Here is a 10,000-nt window from a genome sequence, read left to right as displayed (position 1 = left end):
CACTCACTATCACAGACGCTATTCGCTCATTCTGTTCCCTACACTGGTGTACTACATCCTGTTCATAAGGGAGTAGAGATTAGGGAGTAAGGAGTAGGGATTAGGGATTAGAGAGTAAGGCTTAGGGAGTAGGGATTAGAGATTAGGGATTAGAGAGTAAGGCTTAGGGAGTAGGGATTAGGGAGTAGGGATTAGAGATTAGGGATTAGAGAGTAAGGCTTAGGGAGTAGGGATTAGGGAGTAGGGATTAGAGATTAGGGATTAGAGAGTAAGGCTTAGGGAGTAGGGATTAGAGATTAGGGATTAGAGAGTAAGGCTTAGGGAGTAGGGATTAGGGAGTAGGGATTAGGGAGTAGGGATTAGGAAGTAGGGATTAGGAAGTAAGGAGCAGGGCTTAGGGAGTAGGGATTAGAGATTAGGGATTAGAGAGTAAGGCTTAGGGAGTAGGGATTAGAGATTAGGGATTAGAGAGTAAGGCTTAGGGAGTAGGGATTAGGGAGTAGGGATTAGAGATTAGGGATTAGAGAGTAAGGCTTAGGGAGTAGGGATTAGAGATTAGGGATTAGAGAGTAAGGCTTAGGGAGTAGGGATTAGGGAGTAGGGATTAGGGAGTAGGGATTAGGAAGTAAGGAGCAGGGATTAGGGAGTAGGGATAATGGCGTGTTTACTACTCAGTGCTGCTGAATTCTGGATTGTGATTGGTCGTCAGGTGTTGATTAGTTTTCTATAACAGCAGCTCTGACAGTACTGCAGGTTTATATTAACGCGCTCGTTATCGTTTCTACAGCAACAGCTCATTCACAGGGACTCGTACAGCAGACGCTCCACTGATAATAAACAGAGTAAAAAAATCAGATATATGCTGGAGTTTTCTTAAAGTAATGAAATGTTTATGTAACATTATGGAAGGAGTCTCCAGTGTCAGCGCTTTGTAACAGTCAGAGGTAAAGCTGTAACTGTAAGTTTCAGGACAGAGGAGTTTACGCTTCTTTGCAGTTTCTCAGTAACATGCGTAACAAGCTGCGTTTATTTTTTGTCCTATTAACTTGAAGAGAGAGAATAAAGAGGCTGGTGACGGAACGAGTGTTTATAGCTGCTATAACGTAAGCGACAACAGGAACTGACTCATTTAAATGTAACTATAAATGGATAAAAAGTGTGACGTGTCATTTGTTGGGAAATTGCTGTGGTGTAAGAGGAATAGAACACATGCTGTTACAGGAAAACAATGAGCAGTAACTCCACATCACACACACACACACACACCCAGGTGTTGATTATTTTCCTGTGAGAGCAGCACACACACAGTGTTTATTCTTTCCATATCATTAGAGGAGAAGAACAGATTTGTTTACGTTGTTCACGCGTGTTTATTCTGACACGGCTTTACACCGACACACGCACAAACACCTGCTCAACACAACATGACTAATACTCTCAGTTTCACTCCCCCCCCTCTCTCTCTCTCTCTCTCTCTCTCTCTCTGCGTTTCCATGGAAACTAGTATGCTAGCAGCTCTCCAGTAAACAGAGGGAAACCCCTGTGCAAATCAAACACACACACACACACACACACACACAGTGAGTCAGGTCTGCATTGACGTCACCATCTCAGCTCGTTTTTAACACATGAACTTGTGTAAAAACAGAAACTTGTTACAGCATGTCGAAACACACACACACACACACACACACACACACACACACACACCTGCTCTAAGTATCACCTGAATGAAAATTAAGCAAAAAATTTGAAGAAGGGGGAAAAAATCCTTCGTAAACACACTCTACTAAAGCGGCAAATCCGAGCGATGGTCTCGAGCGATTCGTCGGATCGATCCTGTGCTGCGTGTGAATCCGACGCTTCTTCAGTTCCCCGCTCGCAACTTTAGTTCCTACCTGCGAATAGTTCGTAAGAAAAACGTATAGCCGTGGTTTCGTCTCACGCTGTCTGATACGATCGCGCACTAAATGTGTACAGAGACGTGAGGAAGAGAAATAAAGTGCGGAATCGTTGGTGTCTCTGTTTAACGTATGTAGCTAGTTCAGTTACTCGCTTCGCTAATCTAATCTGAGAATGAAATTAGTACGAAACCGTGAAAGGAACATCGAGATCATACTGAATAGCGTGTTATTTTAATTTGTGTTTAATTAGTTCACTTTAGCGCCAGGAAACGTGTACATGTCGTTTTCTGATTGGTTGCTGCTCAGAACTTTCTCGGTTTTCTGTATTCTCAATGATTTAATCGTTATTCGACTCGGACATTTCCGGCTCGTGCTTTCAGATCTAATTTCTTCTATCGTTCAGGTATTTTGTGTTTTGCACAATTTTTCGTCACACACTCGCCAAATCTTCTGACATTGTCTTACACGACGTTGCTGAGAAACATCCAGTCGTGTACGCCGTACAGACGTCTGTGAAGATTTACTGAGGAATAAAAGCAAATTATTCCAAACCGTTCATTATGATGCCGTAACACGCCGTGTACGAGGCTGTACTACAGGCTTACGAGGCTTTATAACAGTGAAGCAGAAGCAGGAATGTGTACATTTTCACTGCAGGGTTTGGGGTTTATGTGGACGGAAATGTTAAAGAAGTTATCGAGTTCTGGTAAGAGGTGGAGAGAAAAATGAAGAAGTGTGTAATGGGAAAGGAAATATTTTGTCCTGTACAGAAACATGCACAGTGCAATAAAGATAAAAATATATATACAAAGTAGAAAAAAGGCAGCAAACACACAAAACACTCATCTTCTATCATGCAATGTTTATATGTATATATAACAGAAATATATTTATTATTAATATTTAGTTAAGGAGAAACTGTTCTGTGTGTGTGTGTGTGTGTCCATACAGCCTTTTAGTTTTTACCAGAAAAAACTCATATTGCCATCCAGAAATGATGAATAAAGTGTTTTGTATAAATAAGTGTGTGTTTTGTGAATAAATCTGACCTTCCTGAGCGCCTGCACGAACAGGCCTCTCCACTTGGAGCTGTTCTCCTCGCTGGAGAAGTCGTATCCGGGCTGCTGCATGCCTGCGGAGCGACGCCGTGGCCCGTGCCCGGGTTTGGGCTCTCCTCATCGGCCTGCGCGCTCAGTGCAGCCCGCTCACTCACTCACTCACTCACACACACACACCGCTCACCCGGAGCTAGCCACCGGCTAACTCACTCCCTCACTCACTAGCGACACGACCTAAACTATTTTTATTTAATTAAAACCTTCTGAGTTTGTAATTATTATTATTATTATTATTATTATTAAATTCCCCTCAGCTGCTCCTCTGACTGACTTTCAGCTAACAGCTTAATTGGCTAACTGTGATTAGCTCCCACTAGCTTCCCACAGTTAAGCTAATCGTCTAATTAGCCGAGCTAATCGGATTCTGAGGAATTGTCCAGCTAGCGAGCTGTGATTAGCCAGCTAAGAGCTAAGAGCTAAGCGCTAAACGCGCGCGCACACACACCAGATTCCTTCGCTTATGCTAATTAGCTAGCCGTGATTAGCCAGACTAACTGCCTAGCGGTTATGCTAATCGGATTTCGCGTTTCCAGTCAGAATGTGTGAGAGAGTGTGTGAGTGTAAAGTGACAATCACATAAACACACACACTAACTATATCTATATCCGGTACAGTCTCGCGGTCTCTGTGTGTGTTTATGCTAAGCTAACGGCACATCTGGCAGCAGCGGGCACAGCTGGGGCCTCGGTGCACTCCGCGAGCGCCGCTCCGGTTCAGTGCGCGTGTCCTCGCTCTCCGCGCGCCTGTTTGTCATCTTCCACCGGAGTCTGTCCGTTTACATGCTCCAACAACAACAACAACAACAACAAAAAACAATTCCCAAAAGAATCCGGTTCGGTTCCGGTGTTAATCCGCGGTCAGGGCGCTCCGATTTGTTTTGTTGTTGTTGTTTGTTTTGTTTTGTTTTGTTTGTTTTTCGGCTGCCGTCTTCTGCTCCTGCGCTCGTGCGCTGCTCTTGTCAGAGGAATCGCGCGCGCACAGACGCCTCTGGGACTCGCTTGCTCTGTCGGGAGCGCGCACACACACAGATAGACATACACATACACACGCGCACGCGCGCGCGCGCACTTCCCGAAAATGACGCACAGAGAAAGGAGGCGCTGGATAATAATAATAATAATAATAATAATAATAGTTTATTCACATAATTTATAATACATATACTCTTTAGTTTATATTAAGTTTATATTTTATTTATGTATTTATTTATTATTAATTTTAATGTATATTAGCAGCAGTAGTAGTAGTGTGCTGTTTTAAAGTGTAATCTGGTGAAGTCGGTGTGTGTGCGTGTGTGTGTGTGTGCGTGTGTGTGTGTGTGTGTGTGCGTGTGTGTGTGTGTGTGCGTGTGTGTGTGTGTGCAGGAAATCAGATTCAGCGTTACAGGCTGTTTAACACGTGACTGTCTGGTATTTGCTTTTACTTTCAGTGTTTAAACAGAGCTGACATTCCTCCACTGTTCCCTAACAGGAGACTCTACCTGTGTGTAATGGAATGTCTCTCTGCATGTGTGTGTGTGAGACAGAAATATAAACTGAACTGTGTGAAATAAATGCATGTGTGATGTAAACTGTGTGAAATTGTAGATGCTGGATGGTTGAAGGGACAGAGCGGTGTGGGGTGGGGCAGTGTGGTGTGGGGCATGGGGCAGTGTGGGGCGGTGTGGGGCGGCGTGGGGCGGGGCGTGGGGCAGTGTGGTGTGGGGCAGTGTGGCGTGGGGCAGTGTGGGGTGGGGCAGTGTGGGGTGGGGCAGTGTGGGGCGGCGTGGGGCAGTGTGGGGTGGGGCAGTGTGGGGCGGCGTGGGGCGGCGTGGGGCAGTGTGGCGTGGGGCAGTGTGGGGTGGGGCAGTGTGGGGCGGCGTGGGGCAGTGTGGGGCGGTGTGGGGCAATGTGGGGCGGTGTGGGGCGGCGTGGGGCAGTGAGGGGTGGGACAGTGTGGGGTGGGGCAGTGTGGGGCGGCGTGGGGCGGTGTGGGGCGGCGTGGGGCAGTGAGGGGTGGGACAGTGTGGGGTGGGGCAGTGTGGGGCGGCGTGGGGCGGTGTGGGGCGGCGTGGGGCAGTGTGGGGCGGTGTGGGGTGGGGTGTGGGACAGTGTGGGGCAGTGTGGGGCGGTGTGGGGCGGGGTGTGGGGCGGCGCGGGGCGGCGTGGGGTGGCGTGGGGCGGCGTGGGGCGGCGCGGGGCGGGGCGACGTGGGGCGGCGTGGGGCGGCGTGGGGCGGTGCGGGGCGGTGCGGGGTGGGGCAGTGTGGGGCAGTGTGGGGCAGTGTGGGGCGGTGTGGGGCAGTGTGGGGCGGTGTGGGGCAGTGTGGGGCGGTGTGGGGCGGTGTGGGGCGGTGAGTTTACTCCACATTCTCCGGTTTCCTCCCGCTGTCTAATGCAGATTAGCTCACACAGTGTGGAGTTTAATACAGCAGGCTTTACACTACAGTTACAGAGTGTGTTAGAACAGGAAAACACACACACACACACACACACACACACACACACACACACACACACACAGTCCTCATGCAGTGTGTGAGAGCAGAAGCACTGCACTGTAAAGGAACAGAAAGCGCCACAGCGCCACCATGTGGACATCAGCATCAACACACACTAATAAACACAGTATATTCACTTCAACTCCACCTCCACACACACACACACACACACACACACACACACAGAGTGTATGATCCATTCATTGTCCCAGCAGAGGGCGGGAATAAACTGAAAGTAGAATCCGACCGTTAAACGGTCTCTTTGTGGTGATGAACAGAAGCGTGTTGCAGTCACTCTCACTCTCACACTCCTGAATCTGTCTCACTCCTAACATCTCTACTTCTATTTCTTCATCATCTCCTCCTTCTTCATCATCCTCTCTGCAGTGTCCTTCACAGTAAGTGATCTTTTCTTTAAGATTTATAAAAGATTTTACTGATTTTACATTGTGACTGAAACAAAGTGCAGAAGTCTTTCATCTGTGAATTAGACTTTATTCTCATTCTATTAGTCCAAAAATACTGTGTAAAAATATATATTAAAAATGTTGAACGTGAATGCAGAGTTTATAGAGGTGAATAAACTCCCAGATAAGGGATTGTGTTCACTTTCATCTGTTGCAGTGTGTTAGTAATTCACACTAACACCACAGTCACGTTCTTAACTACTCATATTCATCCCTTTTTCACAATCTCTCTCTCTCTCTCTCTCTCTGTATAATAATGATATTTGAATTTTTAATGCCTACTTCATTCTAAACAAAGGAACGCCAGAAGAACCAGCTTTTCTTCCTTGAGGCTTTTCATGGACTCTTTCACTTCTTTCACTCTTTCACCATTTCTGTTGCTTTGACAAAGAGCTGAAGGATCATTTCATACCATAAATGGGGAAATGATTGTTTTTTTTATTTCACTGTGGCACCAATAAAAATATTAAAGACCCAAAAATGTTTTCAAATATTGCAGATAAAAACTAGTTTGGACGACTTGATTTTTATTTGCCGTCAGTTTATAAACTTGTGTTGGTGCTCTAACAGTTATAATGTTCCTGTTATTTAAAAATACTTTTTATTACGGCAGAAAAGCTAATGCTCTGTATTTACAGCACTGTGCAGGATTTGTGGAATTCTACCTGCAGACTGTAAACCAACATTTCACTTCCCTTCATTCCTGTGAATGAAATTAGATTTTAGTGGATTCTGGTGAATAAACGTTTCTCCATCACCTCACCCTGACACACTTGTTATTTCTGCTAATTTAACTGTGGTGTGACGTGCTGTTCCTCCTCACTGTACAGATGGATCATCACAGCCCAGACATGTCCAACATCAGTCAAGGTGAAGATCCAGAAGATCCTGAAGATCTAGAAGATCCTGAAGATTCAGAAGATCCTGAAGATCTAGAAGATTCAGAAGATCTTGAAGATCCTGAAGATCTAGAAGATCTAGAAGATTCAGAAGATCTTGAAGATCCAGAAGATGCTGAATCTTCAGAAGTTCTAAAAGATTCTGAAGATCCAGAAGAGGAACCTCAGATGAACATCGGGAGAAGAGGATCTCTGATTATTCCTCCTGGTTTCTCCTCAGAAATTCAACCTGCTACCAGCGTAGAAGAGAATCAGAACACTACATCACCACTATTAAACTCCATCACTGATCCCAAAGAGGAGGAAAAAGAAAAATAATGGAAGCAGCATTTGAAACACAGACAGATCAGAGATTAAGAGAACTTTAAAAAGAAAAGAAATTTAAAAACAACAAGACCATGAATTGATGTTTTACACACACACACACACACACACAGTCAGGTCACTAACAGCAGTGTAATAATATAAATGTGTGTTTATTACGTCCTTCACCGCTGCTGCAGTTTAATAACAATAATCCTGATTTATTTATTAATCCAGACATTTTGGAGAAAGTTTGTAAAATGTTTTTTACTCAAATTCACTAAAGTGGAAAGTTTCTGAGGGTCTGAACAACACTGTGAACTGAAGCTACACAATGGCAGCTGTAATGATCACTTCACATGTGTGTTATTTTACTGTGTGTTAGAGTTGTGTATTAGTGTATGTGCAGTTTTTTATACTGACTTTTTAATAAAAAATCAATAAATGGAATAAATCCAGTTCCTGTTTGTGAGTGAGAGATTTTTATAGAACAGAATTCTCTATATACATTTAAAGGGTAGGATCTGATTTAAGCCCTAACTCTCTCTCTCTCTCTCTCTCTCTCTCTCTCTCTCTCTCAAACACACACACTCCTAAGGGTAATTTATTTCAATCCTGACATTCATTTAGTGTGTGTGTGTGTGTGTGTGTGTGTGTGTGTGTGTGTGTAATTAAAGATATTTTGTGGTGTTGATCCTCACTGTTACAGATGGGCCGTCGCAGGTCAGTCAAGTCCAGTGTAAGCAGAAGTGAAGATCCTGAACCTCCACCACAAAAACAACAAAAGCATCAAGAAGAACCTCAGAGGAACATCAGAAGAAGAGAATCTCTTCGTATTCCTCCTGATTTCTCCTCACAAGATGCAGAGACTGAAGGTCAAACACCATCAAAGATCATCACTGATGCCAAAGAGGAGGAAAAAGAAAAATAATGGAAGCAGTGTTTTAAAACACAGATCAGAGAGGAAGAGAACTGAGCAGTGTGACATGACATTACCACACACACACACACACACACACACACACACACACACACAATTAGATTATTAACAGCAGTGCAATAATGTAAGTGTAGATTTTTTATCTCCTTCATGGATACACCAGTATAATAACCATAATACTGATAAGTTTATTAATCCAGATGTTTCACTCATCTGGAATGTGTTTGAGTGTCTAAATAACACTGTGAAAATATTTATAAGTACAAAGTCAAAGGATATCATGTGTGTACATTTAAAGTATATTAAAATTGTATATATGAAATATAGTAAATAATAACAACGAAAGTGTCTGAATATTTCCTCTCGCTGTGTGTGTGTGTGTGTGTGTGTGTGTAATGAGTGTAATTGTAGATCTAATTTATACTTTTCCTGCACTAACACCACACTTCACACACACACACACACACACAAAATGAATGTGAGGACTGAAATAAATTACCCTTAGCTGTGTGTGTGTGTGTGAGAGAGAGAGACAGAGAGAGAGAGAGAGTGTGTGTGTGTTAGGGCTTAAATCAGATCCTACACTCTCACTCTGATCTTATAGTTTATTATTTATGACTTTTTAAAGACTTTTTCAGGTTTTATATAAAATTAAAGTCTATAAACTGTACATTTAAATGTATATAGAGAATTCTGTTCTATAAAAATCTCTCACTCACAAACAGGAACTGGATTTATTCCATTTATTGATTTTTTATTCAAAAGTCAGTATAAAAAACTGCACATACACTAATACACAACTCTAACACACAGTAAAATAACACACATGTGAAGTGATCATTACAGCTGCCATTGTGTAGCTTCAGTTCACAGTGTTGTTCAGACCCTCAGAAACCTTCCACTTTAGTGAATTTGAGTAAAAAACATTTTACAAACTTTCTCCAAAATGTCTGGATTAATAAATAAATCAGGATTATTGTTATTAAACTGCAGCAGCGGTGAAGGACGTAATAAACACACATTTATATTATTTAATATTATAACGCTTGTGCTGCTGTACCACACCACCATCTTCTGCACAAACTCTACACATCTGCTACTGAGTCACATTACTCATAAGAGGAGGAATTATATTCAGAGATGCTCTTCTGGTGGAGCGACTTCTCCTTTTGATCTTGCGAGGTTCCTCTTGGTTCCTGTGGTGTTCTGGTGCTGGAAGTCCAGCAGGATGTTCAGCTCGGCTCACGTTGGACTCGACTGATCTGAGACGAGTCATCTGTAACAGGGAGTGTGTGAGGATCGGGGCAGGAGGATCTTCTCTCAGTGCTCTGTGGAGGAGAAAACCAACACCAACATCACACCACAGTCAGGAATAAAGTAGCAGGAAAGACCAAACACACATCACCATCACACACACCTACAGCAGCACCAGCACTGGTTCTGTCCTATCTGATTGGTGTTGAGGTTTTAAATCTCTATTAGACATGATGAAGGCACTGATGGAGCTTCTGCAGGATCATTTCTCACAGGTCTTACTGTAAACACATGGAATAAAACTGTTTCTAAAAGATGTTTCTGTGTGGTTTAAATGTAAATCACAACAGCTCAACTCACACCAGTTTTCTCTCACTTTCTTCAGTGTACACACACACACACACACACAGATACAGACAGAACAGCAGTGGAAATGTGGAATAAAGTGGACTTACACTAACAGGACTTTACACCGACGGCACGCGACTTTATGACTTTATCTCCGGATTGAGGAGCGTTAGAGCGCGAGAGCAGTGTTAGAGGTAACGCTACAGATGCCCGGTAGAAGCTGCTGCAGTGCTGTACTCTCATCTTTACACAGCTTTCACCACTTCCGGATCTCCGTGACGCTCTTCAG

The 10,000-nt window shown here is 43.7% G+C and overlaps 2 protein-coding genes across 2 annotated transcripts in view; one reads left to right on the top strand and one right to left on the bottom strand.

Annotated features, from left to right (window-relative positions):
* sos2 (son of sevenless homolog 2 (Drosophila)) overlaps positions 1–4,035 on the bottom strand; it is a 27,367-nt gene extending 23,332 nt beyond the window's left edge. The window contains 1 exon segment of the mRNA XM_034302492.2: positions 2,954–4,035. Coding sequence (XP_034158383.2) covers positions 2,954–3,034 — 81 coding nt within the window. The 5' untranslated portion in view covers positions 3,035–4,035.
* Positions 4,036–5,745: 1,710 nt separating this feature from the next.
* LOC113541951 (uncharacterized) lies at positions 5,746–7,611 on the top strand. The gene is made up of 2 exons (XM_026939141.3): positions 5,746–5,898; positions 6,798–7,611. The coding sequence occupies exon 2, from the start codon at positions 6,798–6,800 to the stop codon at positions 7,182–7,184; it is 387 nt and encodes a 128-aa protein (XP_026794942.2). The 5' UTR covers positions 5,746–5,898; the 3' UTR covers positions 7,185–7,611.
* The last annotated feature ends 2,389 nt before the right edge of the window (positions 7,612–10,000 follow it).

The sequence above is a fragment of the Pangasianodon hypophthalmus genome, chromosome 3 (assembly GCF_027358585.1).
Source record: "Pangasianodon hypophthalmus isolate fPanHyp1 chromosome 3, fPanHyp1.pri, whole genome shotgun sequence".
Lineage (NCBI taxonomy): Eukaryota > Metazoa > Chordata > Actinopteri > Siluriformes > Pangasiidae > Pangasianodon > Pangasianodon hypophthalmus.
Note: the sequence above shows the minus strand (reverse complement) of the source record. Positions and strands in the feature narration are given on the sequence as shown.

Excerpts from the sequence above, each read along its gene's own strand:
- LOC113541951 (XM_026939141.3), top strand. The coding sequence starts at position 6,798 with ATGGATCATCACAGCCCAGACATGTCCAACATCAGTCAAGGTGAAGAT.